Source organism: Chionomys nivalis, chromosome 19, assembly GCF_950005125.1.
Source record: "Chionomys nivalis chromosome 19, mChiNiv1.1, whole genome shotgun sequence".
NCBI classification, from domain to species: domain Eukaryota; kingdom Metazoa; phylum Chordata; class Mammalia; order Rodentia; family Cricetidae; genus Chionomys; species Chionomys nivalis.
Window position 1 is genome coordinate 40,279,052 of NC_080104.1, and position 22,533 is coordinate 40,301,584.

The 22,533-nt window shown below is 45.7% G+C and overlaps 1 protein-coding gene across 1 annotated transcript; it reads right to left on the bottom strand.

The window, feature by feature from the left end:
* Nucleotides 1-1,437: 1,437 nt before the first annotated feature.
* On the bottom strand, nt 1,438-22,152 carry Oit3 (oncoprotein induced transcript 3). Its single transcript, XM_057751672.1, has 9 exons — nt 22,032-22,152; nt 19,148-19,522; nt 17,975-18,082; nt 13,824-13,946; nt 9,383-9,505; nt 7,992-8,152; nt 6,019-6,434; nt 3,658-3,757; nt 1,438-2,363 (listed from the first exon to the last, which is right to left on the bottom strand). The coding sequence occupies exons 1-9, from the start codon at nt 22,099-22,101 to the stop codon at nt 2,190-2,192; spliced, it is 1,650 nt and encodes a 549-aa protein (XP_057607655.1). The 5' UTR covers nt 22,102-22,152; the 3' UTR covers nt 1,438-2,189.
* Nucleotides 22,153-22,533: the final 381 nt, after the last annotated feature.

Consider the following 22,533-nt stretch of genomic DNA (forward strand, 5'->3'; position numbering starts at 1 on the left):
AAATCTGGGCGAGCCCAAACATTTGGGAGACAAGGACTTTCCTCTGGCCCCTGTTTCAGTTGCCAGTGAGCACCTCACATTAAATAAAGTGCACTTTTTAGAAAACCTGAAGAGAGATGAATGAATTCCATTCTCAACGATAGTTCTATTTCACTTAATGGGAACAGAATCTAGCCCGGTAAGTTCTGCCAGTGGGCATTCTCACGGGTGCTCCAGAGGCAAAGGTAGAAGGATGGAGGCTTGGCTGATGAAGGTGGGTTAGAATTAGGGCCCCTGACACCCCCACTTCTCCCTCTAGTGGCCTTACTGGTTGGATGCTCACACTCCAAGCTGTGTGAGTCATTTGGAGACTTGAGATGTGTCTGGTTAGGGGTAGAAGACATGCTTACCACTGGCAGGGAGTGACAGGCTATTCCCTAAATTGTGGTCCTCAGTACTGGCTGTGGATTACGAGTTCTTGTGGATCCTTTAAATGGAGCCAGCCAAGACTCTGAGGGCTGTTCCTAGGCCGCTTAGGACAGTCTACAGGTGTTCTGTTACCCTGAGAAGACTCTGTGGGCTGTTCCTAGGCCGCTTAGGACAGTCTACAGGTATTCTGTTACCCTGAGAAGACTCTGTGGGCTGTTCCTAGGCCGCTTAGGACAGTCTACAGGTGTTCTATTACCCTGAGAAGGTCACCAGTCTGGATCATAATGAGCCAGCAAAGTCACACAGGTCAGCTTCAGGTCAAGCCCTGCTGTTTTGTTTTGTTTTTTGAGACAAGGTTTCTCTGTAGCTTTGGAGCCTGTCCTGGACCTAGCTCTTGTAGACCAGGCTGGCCTCGAACTCACAGAGATCCGCCTGCCTCTGCCTCCTGAGTGCTGGGATTAGAGACGTGCACCACCACCGCCCGGCTTGCGGCTCTCAGCCTGTTAAATCAGAGACAGGTTATGACAAAGACTGAAGAGCCTCAAAGTCTAAGACTGTCACCTTTGGCCATTTATAGAGAAGCATTTCTGATCCCTGACCCCAAATTCCCACTCCTTATCCCTTTCCTAATTTCATTAAGTTGAACCAGAATTGCCAATCATCCCATGAGGTAATAAAAGAGAAAAAGAAGGAACTGTTCATTGCAACCACTTTGAGAAAGAAAAAGAAAACTTTGTTGATCATATATAATGTCAGGAGCTAATTGGAATATCAAGGAGCCAAATTCAACTGCAGATAACATTTATATCTTTGTAGTTTGATATTTATTTCAATAAAATGTATTGAGCACCTGCAAAGTAAGAGTATGGTATAACTTTATACCTTTTCCTATTGTCTTACTTAGCCGAAGAAACAGAATACCAATGCTCAGGGCACACGGGACCAAAATTTAGTTTTGCTTATAGTTCGGTTCAGCCATGGAACCACTTATGTGCATGCTGATAATTTTTAAAATTATTTTATCTCATATGTATGAGTGCTTGGCTTGCATGTGTGTCTATGCAACACATGCATGTCTGGTGCCTGCGGAGGTCAGAAGAGGCCATCAAATCCCTTGGAACTGGGGTTACAGACAGTTGTGAGCCACCATGTGGGTGCTGGGAATCAAACTCAGATCCTCTGCAAGAGCAGCCAATGTTCACAAGCACCTTCTGAATTTATCTTTAGGTGAAAACATTTCACCCAAGGCAATATGAAAACACTGAAAAATTCCTATGCAACATCCAACCTATTATATTTTCTCTTATACATTATTTTATTGATAGCTTTCAAATCTCCTATAATATTCCGTATTGGGGTTAGAATTTTAAGACATAATTATTATATGTTTAAGGGCTCATGGGTTACAGTTTTAGTAATTAGTTTCTTTAGGTTTGTAAATTGGAATGTTATTCCCAGCACCTCATTTTAGTGGTCCTATTAAACCATAAATGAGGTATTTCATTGTAAGAAAGAAATGGAGGAAACGAGAGAGGTGTCCTTCCATGAGGACAACATGGTTCTTCAAATCCAGAAACTGATTTAACCACACACGTCAGCAGTGCTGTCTGTGATTTGTACCAACCCAGGGACAAAACCAGCTAGTCAATCCTTTCGTGTGGGGGAAAGGGTTGTCTAAACTCACAGTATATGATTTAAGGAAGCCGGGTGGTCTGGGAGGGTCTCTGATGTTCTAGAGGACATTGGAAGATGGTCCAGAGAGGAGGATGGCTGGAGTGGGGCTAGTCCTCCCAGTCGATGGTGATGGGACCTCCAGTCAGTGTCTGGCTCCGAAGCCCAGCAGAGTTCTCGTCTTCCCCCACCTCACGACGCACTCGGCGGTGGCACCCCTGGGCACAGCGGGAGCGTTCATCCAGAATCCCACAAACAAGGACGCGGCAGTGAAGAAATACCTCCTGAAGAGAAGAGAATCATGGTTAAGCTGTGGTACCAACTGTCACTGTGGGCAACGGCTGAGAGCCACCCCACAGGCCCCCAAGTGCCATCTCAGCCACAACAGCAACAGCTTGAGGTGGCAGTGACACGCTTGTGTTTATGGACAGGAAGGCGAGACGTCGGATAAGGGAGTTGTCCAGTCCACACACTTAGAAATATTGGCTGAGTTGGAAGGCAGTCACATGGGTGCCCTCAAAACCTAGACCCATAACTTTGGCATGCTGAAGAGACTTTAGGGAAACAGCATGTCCTGGCATTAGGGTGTCAGTCCTGGGCTGGAGTAACACTGGGGCCAAGTACTTCTGTTGTGAAGCAGTAGGTCCTTTCTAGAAGGATCTGCCTAAGGCAGGTTCAGCTATTGAAGTGGAGTTCTGGAATAACAAGATGGCTTGAAAGGACACTTGGTGGCAACGTGGAAGAGAGTGCCACTCTGCTGAGCTTCCTTTGGGTAGTTTTTCGACACTGGTGACATCAGCAAAAGCTCAAGTTTGTCACCCAGCCTCTTGGGCCAGCCTCTTGCCATCCTGACCCTCATAAACACAGGCTGCTAGGACACTTTCTTCACGTTTGTTTTTCTTGTGTTCGCAATGTAAAAAACTGCCTATTGTTGCACTAAATTGAAAGAGTCGTTATGTTCATTTGGGGGCCTCTTCCCCCCCTCTTATGACCATGTTCTATAAACATATCCAGCACACTGTTTTGTCCTTGTGAAACTGCCAAAAATGTATTTAGATAAAATCGTATGCTGAGTTAATGATTATGACATACTAGCAGGTAACTTACTTTAAAAAACCTCAAGTTATACTGTTGCTCTTTGCTTCCTATGGCTTTGAAAGCTTGATAATTTGTCATTTCCCATACATTCCGTGTGGAGAACGCCATATTGCGAAGCTGTGTCCTACGATTAGCGTTGTGAGTTCTAGCTTCTTCCCAATCCATTGCTGCAGTTCTGTGAGATTCCTGTCTAAATCTTTGGTTGAACTGATGATAACACTGGCTTTTCTCCTTATCTGCCCACAAAGATTTCAAATTACGGTCCTATAATACTCTCTGTGCACAGTCATTTTATGTGGGAGTTGGGTGGGGCAGGCAACTGTGACATATATGGATGCCGAGTTTCTTGATAGTTTAACTATATTCTCCCAGAGGTCATGAGGAAGCTGACCGAAGACTCTCAGAATGTCAATGCATCGGGACAACGCGAAGGAAGGCTCAGGCATGGGGCTGGGAGACAACGGTATTTTGCTTGCTTACCTTGTGATCTTTGCCCACAAACTTGAAGACGGGGACCTGAAAGTGCTTTGCTAGGTGGTCCCGGGATGAGTACTGTTTCACCAAGTCATCGGAAACACAGCTGGAGGTGGGAGAGAGAGCGCGTCAGATCTGATCACCCCCACGGAGGCAGAAAGCAATCCCAGCTAGGGCATTTGGGCCAGGAGAGGTAAAGTGGGTGCAGCATGCTGAGCTGCATGCCAGCCTGGGGAGGAGAATAAAGGGGAAATGGTATCCTTCCTGGCAAAGGCATCTCCAGAGCTCATGAAGCTGTGCTAAGTATCAAGTCCTCCCATCCTTCATTCATGGAGCCGCAGAGAGTACAGCACTTCCTGCTTGATTAAGAGCGGTAGGTATTAGAAGCACAAAGTATGCTTCAGAGAGACCTTTGGCTAGTAAGGTCGTCTTTCCGTTGGTCACATATTGTGGTAGTTACTGGTTTGAGAAGGCTTATTTTTAACTTAACACCGATTTCCTATAATCGGTTGCACACTCCTGGAGCGGGTACAAAGGGCAATGAGCCATCGCTGCACAGACATTTAAACTTGTCACGTGACAACTGGCCTCAAATGGTTTAATTTCTCTTTTCCCAAATATAACAGCAAGCTGCCATTTCACAGAGTCTGTGGCCTTCATCGTAGGTCAGTTTGACACATTGCTCTGAGGTTGCTGTCAGGGTAAACTGGGGAAGGACACAGGATCTGACACGCTAAGGCTGGGACTTTAGATATCAAGGCACATTTTCTCCTAAGAAGCCAAGGACTGTCTTTGTATGTTTGGCCCATTTTAACTCAGTTTGCGTCTTGGTGCATGTGTGCACACATGTACACGAGGGCGCGCACACACAGATATGTATTTTTCTCTTCTGTATGTGCTGAGGATCAAGGAAGAAACGGCACAGCTTCTTTGAACTATTTAAACAGAAGGAAAAGTCCTTCACCCAGGGTCCAAATAACAAATACATAAGCAGATTTCCCCAGCATTGAGATATGAGGTGACTCATTCCCAGAAAATGTAAAAAAAAAAAAAAATGGGCTTCTAAACTGACCTCAATGCACCAAGGAGTCAGTACCTTAAGGCACTGTTAGCCGCATGTGTAAGAGCAAAACAAGAAGCTGAAGCAAGTTAGAAACTTCCAAGGGAACTGGGCCAACCAGGGAAGAGAAGAAGCTGAGGAATGTTGTGACACACACTATACCCTTCCCCTATCTAGAAGGCTGCAGTTCCTGATCACCTAAGATGTGTCCCGGCTTCCATTTAGGCCGAGGAAGAACAAAATCTTGATATAAAGTAGGGGAGCAGATAGGTTTTCATTGATGTCACACACACCTACAGATCCCAGTCCGGGACCTTTCCGTGATGCCACAGAAATATCAATATTTATTCCCTAGAATCAACCCAGAATTTCTTCCCTTGGCAACACTACCAACTTCATTTCTTATTTTTATTTTTGTGTATCTGTGTATGTGTGAGATGTATGTTCATGTTCATATGTGTGTATGCATGTGTCTGTGTGGGTACAGATGTGTGCATGTGTGGAGGAGAGAGGTCAATGTCGGGCGTCTTCCTGAGTCATTCGCCACCTTTGATTTGTTTTGTTTTGCTTTTTGTTTTTTCGAACTGGGTTTTTCTGTGTAGCTTTGGAGCCTGTCCTGAAACTCACTGTGTAGACCAGGCTGGCCTAACTCAAACTCACAGAGATCCCGCCTGTCTCTGCCTAGAGTTAAAGGTGTGTACCACCAATGCCCAGCTTTCACCTTAATTTTTGAAGCAAGGTCTTTCCCTGGAGCTCTAACCTGGAGCTCATAGATTAGGCAGACTGTTTAACCCCGGGGCAGTAGGCTCCTGGGTTCTGGAGATCTGAACTCACAGCCTCACTCCTATGGCAGGCACTTCACACACTGAGCCATTTTCCCAGCCCCCACTATCAAAGTTCTGGAAACTAGCTGTTTCGGTGTTTTCCCACAGCCCTCCTCCTTCCTGACTTCCGGCCCCTCTGGGCAAGTTAGTGGATCCTAGTCACTCGGGGTAATTCTCTGTCCTTTGCCTGTAGTTCTGATCTTGAGACTGACACACACTGCTAGCGGCCTGCTGAACTTCCTAGGCATTCCATGGGCATTTCAAGTGTAAAATTATTCACTGCTTTTGATTAAATTCAATCGTACCCCAAATTGTAAAATAATAACAATTAAATTATTTTATCATTTATTATTAATAATAAATATTATTAGCAAATATCATTATTTGTTATTAAAATATAATTGAAAATATAATATATAATATTTCACACACACACACACACACACACACACACACACAGAGGCTGTGGCCAGCAGTGCTCACCCGTCCTGGATCAGGTAGTACTTGAGTATCTCGTCCATCTTGGCAGTGGGCGTGGCGAAGCAGCTCTCCACCAGGCTCTCCAGGCCGCTCACGTGCACGAGGGGCTCAATGCCGAAGTAGAGCGAGTCGCGAAGCTTGAGCGTGGGCAGAGTCTCCCGGTAAGGCTCCTCGAACTCGTGGTCCTTGAAGATCTCCAGCGTGAAGGGGAAGATGCCGTGGTTTCGACTCCTGATTTCCAGAGGGGCATTGCGCAGGTTGGGCACGTAGCCTTCAGAGATAGTGTACAGCCGTGGGAACTCGCAGATCACAGGGATCAACAGTTCGCTGGTCCGAATGATGATGTCCCCGCTGCTCCCAGGGGTCTGCTTGGGCAGACCCGTCACAAGGTTGCTGGCCACGATCTTGTCATTCACCACCTGCGCCAGTCCGGGGTGAAGTGAGACTGTGAGATTTATTTCTAGTTATCTCTCTTCTTACCTTAACATCCTCCAAACACCTGGTGTGTCGAACATCACGGATTTCATTTCCTGCACCAGAGGGACTTTGGGTTTGAGTGAGCGTGTTTTGAAAATGGGGGCTGTTTATCTTGCCCAGGTTGGCCTGAACTGGCCTCAAGTAAATCTGCCTAAGCCGGTTTTCTCTTTGTCGGTTAGTAAGACAGGCAGAGTGAGCCAGAAGGCTTACTTACAGGCTTCCCTCTGGTGCATTAGGCATGAAACCTGATCTAGGGAGAAAATCAGTAAATCCCAAGCTCTGGCATCCAGAAGAGGACAGCACAGCATGCTCTCGGCAGGAATACCAGATTTGGGATGCCACTGCTTCTAAGGAATCCTGGATCCATCCCAAATCGGCACCTGCATAGGTGCTGAGGGGTTTCAGCTGTTTACCACGCCCCCCTCTGCAATTCTACTCTACCACCAGGGAGTGGTACCAGGCAGTTACAAGGCTATTTCATCAGGCTCTCCATAGAAACAATCCATACCACTTGCCTAAATGGGGAAGCCCTGCTCCTCTGTAGCTACCAGGAATGTCACCCACAGTGATTCGCCCTCTGACTCACTTCTCGGGACTCATAAACAAATGATCACTAAGGCTTCTGCATGGACCTGTATCCAGTCCTCTGTACAGCAACCATCTTGAACACTGTGGGACCACAGTTCCCAGCTCAATCCGTCTTTGTGGACTCAAACCTGCTGTCTCTCCAGCCCTGCCTTTGGAAGCAATCTCTATCCCGTGTCCTTCCCAGTGCCTTTTTCTGGTGAGGATTCCTTGCAGGGCAGCCCGCGAGGAATTTACCTTAGCATGGACCTGGAGAATCCCTTAAGATTCTGCTCCTTAACCCCATCCAAAAGACTCCTGGCTTCTTTGCTTGTGTGAGCTACACACACTTCTACCCACATCTAAGCGAGGCGTCCTTTTCATGGACTCCTAGAGGACAGCCTAGACCTTATTTACATTTTACGTATTGTTATCTCAGTACTGCTGTGTGCTTTCTGACAGGCAGCAATCTTATTCCAGATCCCTGTCTGAGTTTCCAGCATGGGGGTGTGAGCATGTTTCAGGAAAAACAAAAACAAAAAGAAACAAAAATGACCTTTTAACCTCAGCCTGGATCAATGCCTGAACTCACTCACTAGTCACAAATGAACTACCAGCCCCCTGGTCCCTATCATCCTCAGTCTCCAAATAACTAACAGAGGGTGCATCCTGCCTCTTGGTATTGCTGGGGATGATGCAGGAAAACACCTTGCATACAGGTTGCTCAGGGCTGTGTGAAAACAGGGACGGCTGAATTCTTCATTCCATTCCCTGTGTTCCAGGACCCTGGCGCAGGGCAGAGGGTGTTTCGAGCTCAGTTCTTTTGTGTGAATCTATCTCATCAACACAAGCCACACTGTCCTTCTACCCTCTGTGAACCACCTTCCCACGTGGGAAACTTCGGCCATTCCCTACGTATCCGCCAGGGAACCTACGTCAACCACGGTGCCGCAGGTTTTGAGGGAGAAGACAATGTTGACGTGGGTGCCATTGGACACTCCTCGGCAGGAGTTGTTGGTCAGGAAGAGCTCCAGGCCACCAACCAGCTCCCTAGGGACACTCACTTCGATGGCGCTGGACTTGCACAACACGGGGACTGTGAGAAAGGCAACTCCGTTAGAACATGAAACCCGGCTTGGGGAAAAGGCTACAAAAGTCCCAGGGAAACGCTTTCTCCTCCACACAACCTGCCCTTTTGTTCTTTCCTCCAGGAAAGGGCTTGAAGCAAGGTGATGAACACAAGGAAGATCCCTAGCTCCCAAGATTATAGCTAATGGTGCTCTCAAAACACATATTCCTTTTAACAGGAAACAGTGTGGTCAAGCTTCAGTTTGACAAACGCCAGCCCGAGGTGTGGCTGGCATGATTCCATGGAGTGAGACACCCCGAGGATGAACTTTGGCGCCAGCACGGTTGACTGGCAACACAGGGAAGACACAGCTGACATGGGTTTAAACGGCACAACAGCACTGCTGTGTTTTGACCATTAGTTACTGCCCCATTAACCGGGTAATAAACAGTGTTCCTGCACTCTGGAAGCCTTCCAAATTGTCCGTGAGCTCCTCAGCAAACTGTAAACTCTGACTATAAAATTACACTTCACCTTAATATTAAAAAGAGCCTGCTTTTCTGTGGTGGTCCCACGTCTATTTCCTCTGACCCTGTAAACACCCAGAAGGATTCTAGATACTTCCAGAGTCCCGCCTGTGCGCATACATCTCAACAGTGAGATGCGCCAAGAAATCAGAAATGGGCGCCTGGTCGGTGGCTGCTGGGTGCTGTAATTATTACCCCAGACACCAAGAACTAGAAAACAGTTCTCCGAACACTGTTGATGGGGGACGATCCATCATTCCTCCCCATTCTAGCTAGTTTGGGCCCATGAAACTGTGGAATAAGGACACTGCTGATACTTCCAAGTTGAGTGGTAGCCGTACTGTTGATTATAGAAGTCAGAGAATAACTCAGAGGCAACCAGCAAGGGAAAGTTAGCTTTTCTTGACTTTAAAAAAAGAGACCTTCTTCCACTCCTGTCTGTTTTTGAGACAAGGTCTCACTGTGTGGCTCAGGTTGACTTTGCTCTCAGGCGGGGCTCCCCTGGCCTCCACCTCCCAAGGGCTGAGATTACAGACGTGAGCCATCATCATCATCACACACACACACACACACACCCCACCAGGGTGTTCTCTGTTGCACGGTTCCCCGAATGGTGACTCAGGGAACTCATGGCACCCGAAAGATAAGACTCTGACAGTCTTGGGGGAGGGAGGGCAAAGGTAAGGGGAGAAGGGTGTGTAAACCTGAAGGGAGTCAAACATCGCCCTACCTTGGCAGGTGTGGTTATCTTCAGACAGCACCAAGCCCCTGGGACATGCGCACTGATAGCCCTTCGCGGAGCCCAGGCAAGAATGACTGCAGCCGCCATTGTTATTGTGGCATCCTTCGATGTCTGCAGAGGGAACCGACAAAAATGAATCCCCATGTGACCCTCTTCTGCAGGAATCCTAGCGTCAATCGCCAGAGATTATTCTGTGGCGGAACCCCTGAGGTCTAATGCGGTCAGCGAAACATGAAGCAACCCGCAAACATTTATTAAAGGCCGTGACTGCCAAGAGTCCGTCCACAGCGATGCTTAGCATTTCACAGAGTGTCTTTCGAAGTTTTCCACGTCTTTCTGTTGTTTCTCTCATGCGTACAGTGAGGTCATGGACATTTATGGCTAAGACCCAACAACCATTTCTTTTTTTCTTTTTTTTTTTTTTTTTAAATTTTCGAGACAGGATTTCTCTGTAGCTTTTTTTTGGTTCCTGTCCTGGAACTAGCTCTTCTAGACCAGGCTGGCCTCGAACTCACAGAGATCCGCCTGCCTCTGCCTCCCTAGTGCTGGGATTAAAGGCGTGTGCCACCACCGCCCGGCCCAACAACCATTTCTTAACAATTGTAACATTTAATTTCTTTATATAAGTTATAATTTGATAGGCTTATTGGTGGATGAAAAGAGATTGAGTAACTTCATCTGGACCAGCTGGGTGGGTCAGAGTTGCGGCAGACTGATTGGATCGCTGGCCCCTCTCCTAGACTCCCTAGGAGTAAGAGCTCTCTCTGGATATGAAAGGTCTTGGGTAGACTTGGGGCTGGAGACACAGCTCACTCACAGGGTGTCTGCCTACCATCCCGAAGGTTCCAGGTTCCACCCCTGCCCTAGCATGTCAATGACAATAATCTTCATCATCACGACTTTTATGGGAACTGAACATTATCTTTTAGGTTGAGGACTGTCAAATTCCTACCTGTTACACAGTGTTATAAATAAAGGTTTATTAGCACACATACACATGACTATTAGTTGACAACTGTGTATGGCTGGACTTTTTTGTTTGTTTGCTTGCTTGCTTGTTTTAAACTACAAGGGCAGAACTGGGCAGTTTTGATTGATTCTGGATGGTCCACGAAACGTAAAATATTTACCATCAGGACATTATGGAAAAGTTTTGCTGAGCCCTGTTCTAAGTTAAGATGACGGAAGGAGATGTTTTGGATCACCTAAACTGCTCAGGGAGAGATGGAAGCTGATTCTGAAGGATGATAGTAAAAACAGGTTAGTGAAGAAAAAGTTTAAAAAAGGCCAGGTGGTGGTGGCACATGCCTTTAATGCCAGCACTCGGGAGGCAGAGGTAGGTGGATCTCAGTGAGTTTGAGGCCAATCTGGTCTACAGGTGAGTTCCAGGACAGCCAGGGCTACACAGAGAAATCTCAAAAAAAAAAAAAATGTTAGTGGAGCCAGCAGTAAGTTAACTTGATACACACAAATCAGTGTGCTCAGGAAATGTAATAAAGTCACAACAAATGAATCTTTGTTAACTGTTTAGAAACCCAGCTGTAATACTTAAAACATTTATGCAGCGTGTGTGCATGTGTATGTGTGTGTCTAGCAAAGCCACAGTGTGTGAGGTCAGGGGTTGTGGGAGTTGGTTCCCTTCCGCTACCATGTGGGTTCTAGAGATCAAATCAGGCCGTCAGGTCTGGTGTCAATCAGCCTTACCTGCTAAGACATCTCACAAGCTCTAGAAAATCTATATATTTTTAGAGGATATAGGCATTTTGTAGATTTTTAGGCTAGTTGAGATTATGGATAACAAGTTGGGAGAAAATATAAACTATGCTAGGGAGTGTTAAAATCAGTAGGAGTGGTGGTGGTGCACGCCTTTAGTCCCAGCACTTTGGGGGCGGAGGCAGGGGTGTCTTGAGATCAAGCTCCAGGCCGGCTGAGGGTGCCTAGTGAGGGCCTGTCTCAAACAAACACGCAAACAAAAATCCCCAACACTGGGATGCGTTTTTCTTTCTAAAAGAAGGCTTCTCTTCAGTCCTGGGGATAACCCAGGTGGCTCACCACACTTAGCCAGCACCCTGGCACCCCCACCAGCACCCTGGTACCACACCAGCACCCTGGTCCCCCACCAGCACCCTGGTACCCCCACCTGCAAAAATGACCTTTCCAAAGTCGTTTTATTTCTCCGAGCTGTGATTTCAATATTTGTAAGATGAAGGGCTAACCCTAACTTATCACACTAGGCATCTTCAGTTGTAAAAATTCAAAAGGAAAAGCAGACCAAAGAATCCAAACTGCTTTAAAGGGTTTCAACCTTGGGATGGTGGAACAAGATGTTCAGAGCGGAAATACCCTAGCAACAGAGATTGCTAAAAGGGGATCATTTACAAACGCCCCTTTTACTCTTCTGTGTTTTCCTATTTATATCACAAACTATTAAAATTTACTTAAAAATTTAAAAGTACAATTAATTTTTAAGAAGCTATAATCATTTAATAGCCACACTAAAGAAACAAATACATTCAGCCTTTCAATAAAAGTTAAATGTTATAAATAGAAACAGTATTCCTAAAGTATTGCTCATATAGACACATAAAATTTTTATCATTTGCTAAATATTTTTCAGTTATGGTTATTAGGTTTTAAGGTTATATCTGTATTAACCATGATAGTCTCAATAAAATGCTCATGAATAATTACAAATGTTCTTCATGAACTATTATATTACTATTCAAATATGCAAAAATTATTACACAAAATTATTAAGATTTAGGGAAGATCCCACACATTATCCTTATTCAATAAAATTTATAATAATTTAGCCTTGTCACAAAGACAGCAATTTAATGTTCCAGTTAATGTGTTCTGTATTAATAATGCAAACTTTGTTGGACAGTACTCATACGTTTTCTCTTTGGGATGGTATTTTATTATTTTGAATGTGATGAGAATACAATGAATTTTAATATACAGATTACAGCTCTATTAACACGCAAGCTCAATTCCCCTGAAGGACAAATCATATGTCCTCTATAAATAATAACAACTATGCACGCCATCTACCTCTCCATGGCGCCCTCAGCAGAGAATGTTAGGGGAATGACTAAATGTAATGGCAGTTTCTCAAATTTCTAAGACAAAAAGATTAATGCAAAAAAAAATTCTGTAGCCCTCCTATACACAGATGATAAATGGGCTGAAGAAGAAATTGGAGAAACATCACCCTTCACAATACCTACAAATAGCATAAAATATCTCGGAGTAACTCTAACTAAACAAGTGGAAAACCTGTATGACGAGAACTTTAAATCTTTTTGTTTGTTTGTTTGTTTGTTTTGTTTTTTGTTTTTTTGTTTTTCAAGACAGGGTTTCTCTGTAGCTTTGGTGCCTGTCCACGAACTAGCTCTTGTAAACCAGGCTGGCCTCGAACTCCCAGAGATCCGCCTGCCTCTGCCTCCCGAGTGCTGAGATTAAAGGCGTGCACCACCACCGCCCGGCCAATTTTAAATCTTTGAAGAAAAAAATTGAAGAAGACACCAGAAAATGGAAAGCTCTCCCGCACTCTTGGGTAGGTAACACAGTAAAAATGGCAATCTTACCAAAATTTCAATGCCCATTAAAATTCCAGCAAAATTCTTCACAGACCATGAAAGAACAGTACTCAACTTCATATGGAAAAGCAAAAAACCCAGGATAGCCAAAAAAATCCTGTACAATAAAGGAGTTTCTGGAGGCATCACAATCCCTGACTTTAAACTCTACTACAGAACTACAGTACTGAAAACAGACTGATATTGGCATAAAAACAGGCAGGAGGACCAATGGAACTGAATTGAAGACCCAGATATTAATCCACATGCCTACGAACACCTAATTTTTGACAAAGAAGCAAAAAATATAAAATGGAAAAAATAAAGCATATTCAACCATCAGTGCTGGCATAACTTGACATCAACATGTAGAAGAATGAAAATAGATCCATATCTATCATCATGCATAAAACTCAAGTCCGAATGGATCAAAGACCTGCTGTCTGCTGCTCTGAACTTCTTGCCAACAACCTCGGGCACCTACCCATTATCTAGAAACATAGTCACCTCAGCTTGACCCCAGACCACTCAGTCCAAATCTGCACCTCAACAAGATCCTGTGGGATTTGTGGGCACACTGAAGTTTGAGAAAAATGGGCATTACTCTACCTTAGCTTCCCACAGCGTTCTACTTCTTGGAAACCCTTCCCCTTCAATCTTGAAGACAAAATCAATACTGAGTTCTGTCCACAGCTAAAGCGCCCTCGGTGCCCAGAACCCCGTTAGTCACCTCATGTTGACAAACTATTATTTGCCTCTAACAACAGGGCACCTTCCCAAACGCCAAAGAGCAAGCCAGCGGCTCGCTTTGGAAGCTCAGTTTGCTTCCCCACCTTATCCGGTCTTACCTTCACACGTTTTCCCGTCGCTCCTCAGCACGCGGCCGACCCCGCATGCGCAGCGGTGTGAGTTTTTAAGGTTTACACAGATCTCGCTGCAGCCGCCATTATTCTGCTCACATTCATTGTCATCTGTAGAAGGGAAACCATACTGCTGACGCTGACACCGCTGAGCAACCTCACCCTGTCCCCAGCCCCTGAACTGAATCCCCGCCCCTTCTCAGATGCTGCTGAATCTCCTACTGTGGATCAGCACAGACACATGCACAGGCCTGGTCTCCCCAGCCAAGCTGTTCGTTCACCTGCCTTCTGCTCGTTCTCTGCCAAGCGGAAGGTATCCGAACACTTGTTGAGTTCCCATCTTTCAGGGTAGAAACTACGGGGCTGGCAAGATGGCTCAGCAGGTACAGGCGCTTTCTGCTCACCCTGCCAGCCTGTTTGGTTGGGGCCCACATGGTAAAAGGTACGAGCGGACATCTAGAAGTTGTCCTGTGACCTTTACACGCATGGCATGGCACACGGCATGCATGTACAATAAATACAGAAATGTAATAAGGTAAGACTATGGGGGGGTGAGGTTCCTTTTGTGAGCTGGGTATACTTATTTGTTTTTATGGAAACCCTCTTTCTCCAATGAGTTCATAAAAAATTGTTAAATGCAAGATTATATATATATATATATATATATATATATTTTTTTTTTTTAATGAAAAGAAGGAGCTTACAGTGCAGAAGGAAATAACTAGCAAAACGTTATGTGAGACACTCTTCTGGTACTGCATGGCAAACCACTCTCAAAAATCAACTTTAAAAATTAAAATATTCTCAGCTGGGCTTGGTGGCACACACCTTTAATCCGAGCACTTGGGAGGCAGAGGCAGGTGGATCTCTGTGAGTTGGTGGCCAGCCTGGTCTACAGAGCGAGTTCCAGGACAACCAGGGCTACATAGTAAAACCCCAATTTTTTTTTAAAAAAATATTCTCACATTATATTTAAGAAATGATTTTTAGTCTATAAAACATCTGATGAGCTATGCATAGATTCTTGCTGAAAATAACACACACACACACACATAAAATGGACACGAAATGCCTGTCTCCTGCAGAGCAGAGGAAGCTGAGAATGAAGTGTGTCTCGGCTCCTAGGAAGGAACCTGGATTCAGGATGTGAGCCAAGGGCTGGAGCTAAATGCTCACAGTGAATCAGAACATTGTTTTGGACCCAGGAGAGGAGACGAGGTGGGTGGAGTTCCATTTATATCCAGAGCCCCAGAGTAGGTGCCTCCCTCTGAGGCTTTGGGCATGGTCTAAGCAAACCCGAAAGTTCACGTGTTGGAAGTTTAGCCCCCAGGGTGATGTTATGAGGTAGTGGCCGTTGGAGGTGACTGATGTGGTTCTTGTGGGGTCCCTGTTCTGTCTTTGCTTGTGCTCCTGAAATGCCATCTCCCACCAGACCTTCCCCCGGAGCTGAGCCAGTGCTGCCAACGGACCCCTGAGCCTCCCTGAATTGTGAACGACGCTTCTTTTTCTTCATAACCTACTGAGTGTCAGCTATTACATTATAGTAACAAGAGGGACTAATACATATTTTAATAAAATTGAGGGTAAAATTCTGCGGCAGGTAGCAATTAGGGGGCTCCCTGCGAGGCCCAAAGGGAGAGAGATCCGCATGCAGTGGAACCCCTGGGCCAGGGTGCTGCCATGGTTACAGCATGGATTCACACTTCCCACTCACTTGGGATGTTGATCTTGATCTCAGAAACTAATGTGCTATCGGGCCTGGAAAACTGCCCTGGAGTAGAGCATCCTTGGAGCAGGTGGGAGGGGCAGAGAGCCACAGAAGTCCCCTAATGCTAAACAAGGGTCTAGCATAAAACACCGCAGACAGCTCACAGTGAAAGTAGTCAGGCAAGATAACTGGAGGCTTTGAACTGGTAATACAAGAACAACCCCGAAGTCTGTACAAGCATCTTTTTAAACTAGAAAAAAAATGAAAAAAAGAAAGGAACTATGGGCCGGAGAGATGACTCAGAGGTTGAGAGCACTGACTATTCTTCCAGAGGACCAGGTTCAATTCCCACATGGCAACTCACAACTGTCTGTAAATTCAGTCCCATGGGGATCTGACACCTTCACACCAATGCACATAAAATGAAGTTAAATAAATTATAAAAAGAAAGAAAGGAAGAAAAGGAACTAAATAAATCACAACTAAAAAGAAGCCAAGATTTAGAGCTTGCAGAAATAAAAGCTACAGTCGGTAAAATGAGAGTCTCATGTAGCCCAGGATGGCCTAGAAGGCACTATGCAGAAGAGGCTGGCCTTGAACTCCTGATCTTCCCTTTCCACACTCCAAATGCTGGGATTCCAGCTGTGTGCCACCATGCCTGCCTAGATCCTAACTGGACCCTGACTTCTCCACTGGTGCAGGGCACCAGGGAGGGCAGGAGGCCAGCAGCTTCCTGACAGCGGATATGACCCCACCGATGCCAGCACTTCCTCCAGGCCCCTAAGACAAGCCTGGGCTATTACCCTTGGGACTGCTTCTTCTTTTTATTTTCTAATAGGAGGAAGAAATTAACTTCTACTTATGCCGGCTAATGTTACACGGGGCTGTTATCTGTTATCTCTAGCCAGGGTAGGAATCGTGACCGCTAGCACCTCCACACGCATGTTTACACCCTAGAGAAAGCATCACGCGTGGAGTGAGGTGTCACTTGTATGTTAACTTTACAGATAGAATAATTCTGTATGGTGCCGTGTGGTCCATCCACACAACAATACTAAAACACAGAGATGGAGTGGGAAGAAAGCAGGCTGAGGTCCGAGCAGCAGCCAACCCCAGAGGATGGTGGGGTCTAGCTGGTTGGAACATTAAAATTCTATTTTCATTTAAAAAAGCAAAGGAAACAAATTTTAACTATAGCTATGTCTGGGTACATGTGCATCTGCCTTGTTATCTTCTTACTCCCACCCTCTGCCTGAAAAAGCTAATTAAAGAAATAATTAAAATTGTTGAGTTGGCTCAGTGGGTAAAAGCGCTTGCTGCCCAGCCTGACCACCTAAGTTTGATGCTGGGACCAGCTTGGTGGAAAGAGAGAACCATCTCTGGCAAGTTGTCCTTGACCTACCACATACACAATAAATAAATGTAACAAAAAGTTTAAAATTGTTTCATTTACCAGAAAACTGAATTGAAGCTAAAGCTGACCTGCTTACATAGCACAGAAGCCTGCCTGCAGTCTCTTGCTGGAGCCCACAGCGCTTAGGTAGGAACTTGGGGCTTTCCCTAGCAAAAATGTCTAAGCAATAATAGTGTCAAGAAGAGATAAGTGTGATGGAATGCCACCTTGGAGGCAAAAAGAAAAAGTCAATAAGTAAAAATATATTTGCATTGACGGGCAGTGGCAGTGGTGATGAACGCCTTTAAGCCCAACACTTGGGAGGAAGAAGCAGGTGAATCTCCGAGTTCAAGGCCAGCCTGGTCTACAGAGTGAGTTCTAAGTCAGCCAAGGCTACACAAAGAAATATTTGCATTTTTGAATCTACCCAAAGGAAATATGCATAAGAAAATTTTTGAAATCTACTTTGAAATGACTTTATAACACATCTCAATTTGAATGCCCAATTTTTCATTTTTCTTTTTTTTTTTTCTTTTCTTTTTTGAGACAGAGTCTTGTCTATGTAGCTCAGGGTGGTCTTGAACTCACCATTTTCCTGCCTCAGTCTCCTCAGCGCTAGGGTTATAGGAATGTATCACACCTTAATGGATGCCAACTTTTAGCAGAAACATTTAGTCTGTATTTACAGTTAGTAAAAACAGACAGAATTTAGTCATTTGAGTTATCCCAGGCATTTTTCGTTTACCAATGACCAAATCAAAAATCAGTTTTTATATTAAAATTAGTAAAATTAATATTCAAATCCTCAGGCACGCTGGCCGCTTTTCAATGGCTCCATAATCACAAGGGACCAGCGGCCGCGAGAGATAACAGTGCGTTTCCGACCTCCCTCTCCACACCATGCGCTTGTAAGGCGCTTTAAGACCGACTGTGACAAGCTCAATTGCGAATGCTCCGAGACTAAGAGGGATGGCCGCAGGGCCCTAATTTGTCCCTCCACTCCTGAGGGCCCCTTTCCACCTTGTGAGTAGTTCTTACCAAGGCATGTCTGTCCATCTGGGCCCAGCGAGGTTCCCGGGGAGCATGCGCACTCGGTGGCATCCTCGCAGCTACCATGGCAGACCTCATCACAGATGTCATAGAAATCTACAGAAGGACAACGATTATCTGCTGTGAGTGGCGAGTCTCAGGGGACTCTCTCTTTGCAGTAGTCTCAGAACACTGTCCTGACGTTATTCATGGTTCAGGGCTGCATTGTCCCCTGGAGAGAGATTGGCTGTTCGAGGGCAGCTTTGATCCGTTCAGATAACTGACCCCCAGCTAGAGTGAGAGTGACCCACTGGTGGCCAGAGGACTTCAGCAAATTAAAATCATCAGTGTGGAAGAGCTAGGGACTAAGGGTGAGGTCATGCTCCATTGTGGACTCTCCAAAATGTGCACAGGAATTGGGGACACCAGCTTCTGAGAGACCCTTGGTTTGAGCTCTGCCCTTAAGGATGTTTACAAAGTCTCCAGTTTTGGGGGACTGGAGAGATGGATCAGGGTTAAGAGCACTGGCTGTTCTTCCAGAGGTCCTGAGTTCAATTTCCAGCAACCACAGGGTGGCTCATAACCGTTTGTAATGAGATCTAGTGCTCTCTTCTGGCCTGAAGGCAGACATACAGGCAGAACACTGTATAAATAATAAATAAATCTTTATTTTTAAAAAATCTCCAGATTTTGATGTGATTAATGATATAGAAATTCACTTAAAAGTATTATTGATGTCGGGGGCTGGAGAGATGGCTCAGAGGTTAAGAGCATTGCCTGCTCTTCCAAAGGTCTGGTGCCCTTTTCTGGCCTGTAGGCATACACGCAGACAGAATATTGTATACATAATAAGTAAATAAATAACTATTTTTAAAAAAAGTATTATTGATATCACACCACCTCTTCTCATTGTATATCATTTCTGAAAAGCAATGACAGTGAGCACCATGCGGATGTCTGGGCATTTATCTGTTCACCTATTGATCACGCATCAACAGGTATCTCCAGAGGGCTCTTCCGTACTCAGAAGGTTGGAAATCCATCACTTCTAATTCTGTAATGTTTGAACGAATAGACTTAAAATAAATCTGGGTCCCAATAACTGGGATTCATATGGTGCCTTTCTCTTTAACGCCATTGGTGGCCTTGCTGGGAAAGGAAGAGGGCGAGGAAGGTACTTACGGCCACAGTAGACGTGGAAGCAGACAGTGGGCTTGGCCAGCCGATAAACATAGTAGCCTCCGGGGCAGGCCTTGACCTCTACTGTGGTGTTCCAAAGGCAGCAATTCCCTTTGAAGCTGGCACAGGCCTGGCGTTGCACGATGCCGTCACTTTCTACGGGGTGGCTGCCGTTGAGCCAGACAGGTGCATGGGTGCCACAGTGGTTTTCTGGTATGCAAAAAGTGGGCATGGCATCTCCTGCCATACCTGTGAAGCGATACCATTCCCCATCCATATGGTTGTCGCAGAGAGGCTGGCTTTGAGACTCATCGAACTGGTGGTCGGTGTTCCTCCAGGGCTCGTTCAGGCTGATGTAAGCCGAGCAGGGATCTAGGGCTGGGAAGGAAAGGGGACTCAGAGAGACCTGGTGGTGTTTCAGCTCACAGGGCTAACAGCTACATCTACCTCAGTCTTTTTCAAACAAAAAGTGTGTGTGTGTGTGTGTGTGTGTATGTGTAGCCAGATGTCAATCTCAGGCATCATTCCTTGGGATTCATTTCCTTTGTTTTCTTTAGACGGGTCTCTCTCTGGCCTGGAGCTCATTGGTTAGGCTAGACTGTCTGACTAGTGAGCCCCAAGAATCCTCCTGTCTCCACCTCCTTAGTGGTGGGATTAAGAGTCTGTGTCATGCCTAGTAGTGTTACAGCTGAGCTGGGTGTGTATGAAGGCCAGCATTCCCACTAACACCAGAATGGATACACAAATGAATGAGAAAATAAACCAATATACCAACAGAATCATGTATAAGAGGAATTAGGTATTTTGATTTGAAGATAAGGACGGATGTTTATGAAAAGCATATTTCAATCCAGCTATCCAGTCATGCGAGAGACTGTGTTACGATGCAGTTAGCATTCCATTTTGGGAAATTAAGAAAGAAAAGAAAGGAAGAAAGCCTTGAATTATTTTTACAAAAATGACAGTCAGAATCTTGCATCAGTGTGAAGTCTGACGGAATAAAGAGTATGGAAGCTCGTTCCATGGAAAGGGAAAAGGTCCGAGGCACACAGCCGGAGCTTTGAAATACACAGCAACCTGGCAGGCGGACAGGGGAAATAACATGACAGTCTGGGGAAGAAGTGATTAGGACACTGAACTTTCTGGAAATGACATTTGCTGAGTTGCTGGTGGCACAAGCAACCTTTTCTTCAAGTTCTGCAGCTCCTCCCAAAGTCTTTAAAACGCCCTTAAACTGTCCCGGCTGAGTGCTAGCTGGCAATTCAGTGTTCCCTGAAGCGAAAGATATGTCCTCAAATCCCCTCACCTCTCCAAGGGAAAAATTTCCTCCTCAAATTCCTTCACCTCTCCAAGGGAAAAATTTCCTCCTCTGCCCCGCTGGCTGTGGCACTCTGGCCAAGCGAGACTTCCAGCGCAATTCCACAGGTGATTATAAGCTCATAGGGACATTCCACTCCTCCCTGGCTCAAATTTTACAAGAAATGGTTAGTCGCTCAACCTCTAATGGCATCGACAGCAACTCCCATAATGACTCTTCCATGATCTGTAAAGTTTTCCTTACAGCTAAATGCCGTTTCTTCTGCTGCTGCACAGCCCATGCCTTCCTGTTGCAAAGGAACGACGGCAGGAAGAAGAGAAACGGCCCTGGCCTATGCTGTGCAACCACAGGGAATGTCACACAAACAGCCACTAGATATTGTCTAACACTAAATGCTTCCACCCTCTTTTAAAACATTCATTCTGTGTCAAACCCTGATTTCAGTCTCAACGTGGAGCCAAGAACGTGGTGTTACACAAACTGAACCTCATTAACTATACCATCCCTAACACCAGGGCATGAAAGAGAAGAGCCCTCTGTGTTCCTCTCAAAATCCTGCTCCCCCCTAGAGGTCTCAGCGTCTCAGGACACTCAGGAGCATCTTGGCTCCTGTACAAGGACCAACCACAGGGTGTGAGCAGACATCTGTATCCCCATCTTGTCATCCTGGAGACTGGCATACCTGCGAGCCTCCCTTCACTACCCAGATTGTAGTCATTGCGGCCCCTGTATCTTTGCTGCGTCTGGAAGCTCCCCACCCCTTGCCTCTTCCTACCTCCTCTCCTTTCTTGTGCTCCAGTCAGTGAACTGGCTGGCATATTATTAACTGAAGCCTATAGTCGCTCACAGTGTCTTAGGCTTTGTCTACATCGTCGCCTGTCCCAGGATGCCATCCGGAACACTGCGTTACATGTAGCCCTCATCTCTCCTCGGGGCTCAAACTTATTTTTAATGTATATACTCAAAGGTGCCAGAGCTTGGCCCAAGTCACTGCAGAGAAACAAATTTATTCCAGTCACATACCAAGCAGAAGTGCCCAGAAGGATCCTCGTTGGCCAGTTTTCTGCCAAGCCTGAGAGGAACAGCGTAAGAGTTCTTTGGTCTGTGCAAAAAGCCATTCATATTTTTAAAGGCCAAACTTAGCAAACATGTTATCCAGATCTGTGCCCTTTACAGGACAGAACGTTCGGCCCCTTTCATTCGTTAAGGAAAAGGCCCTACCCTCATCTCTAAAAGAAAATAATCATTTCCATTCTTCAAGTGGGAACTCGAGAGTGCTTGCACGAGAAAGGATTAGGATTCCTTTCCACGCACGCTCCAAGAACAATTTAGCTCTAGGAAGGTTGAGCGACAACAGAGATCCATGGAGCTCTGGACACTCAGGCAGGAGGATAAAGGAGCATGCAGCAAAAATTCTCCAGGCACAGATCCTTGTAGGCCGAATAACTTTTTACAAAAATGTGGGGGTCAGTATTTAAGGCCCCATTATATAGTCCTAACATTTGGCATACAATAGCAAACAGTAACAACAAAAAGTGCATTGTATCACATTCTTGACCCAAGACTCACCTCTGGGCCACCCTGGGGTGACGGTGCTGAAGAGGCAGGTGAGCAGCATGAACAGGGGCATCTTTCTCATCCAGCTGCCAGGAACAGAGTGGAAATCCTCTTAACACTATTTTTCCTTTGTTCTTTCTTCGAGTATTTAGGGGAAAAATCCCTCTGGGCTCTTAGGAAGCAAATCTGTATCAGTGCTGGCTGGGACCTTACGGTGCAGCAAGGAGGGTGAGTGGGACAAGGAGCCAACGGCTCTGGCCTTGACCCCAGATAGAGCCTGCTTTCCACTGCCAACAGTGCTATTGTCCTGATAGATGTCTTCAGAGGCGGGAAAAACCCCACCTCACCACCCCTCATCCTTCTATTGTTTTTTGTTTTTTTCTCTGAAGAATTCCCTGTAATGGAGTCTTTGCTATCTTATCCAGAAGGGAACTCTTACTGAGCGACATCCCCTCATGTCAAAATCTTGTTTGGTGACTTCTAGGAACTGGCTTCCTGATGCTGCAGTCACGGT

Coding starts and splice junctions, on each gene's coding strand:
- Oit3 (XM_057751672.1), bottom strand. CDS start 22,101: ATGAGAAAGATGCCCCTGTTCATGCTGCTCACCTGCCTCTTCAGCACC. Junction 13,947..17,974: donor AGATGGACAGACATGCCTTG/GTAAGAACTACT, acceptor TCCCTTCTACAG/ATGACAATGAATGTGAGCAG. Junction 8,153..9,382: donor AGATAACCACACCTGCCAAG/GTAGGGCGATGT, acceptor CCTTTCTCACAG/TCCCCGTGTTGTGCAAGTCC.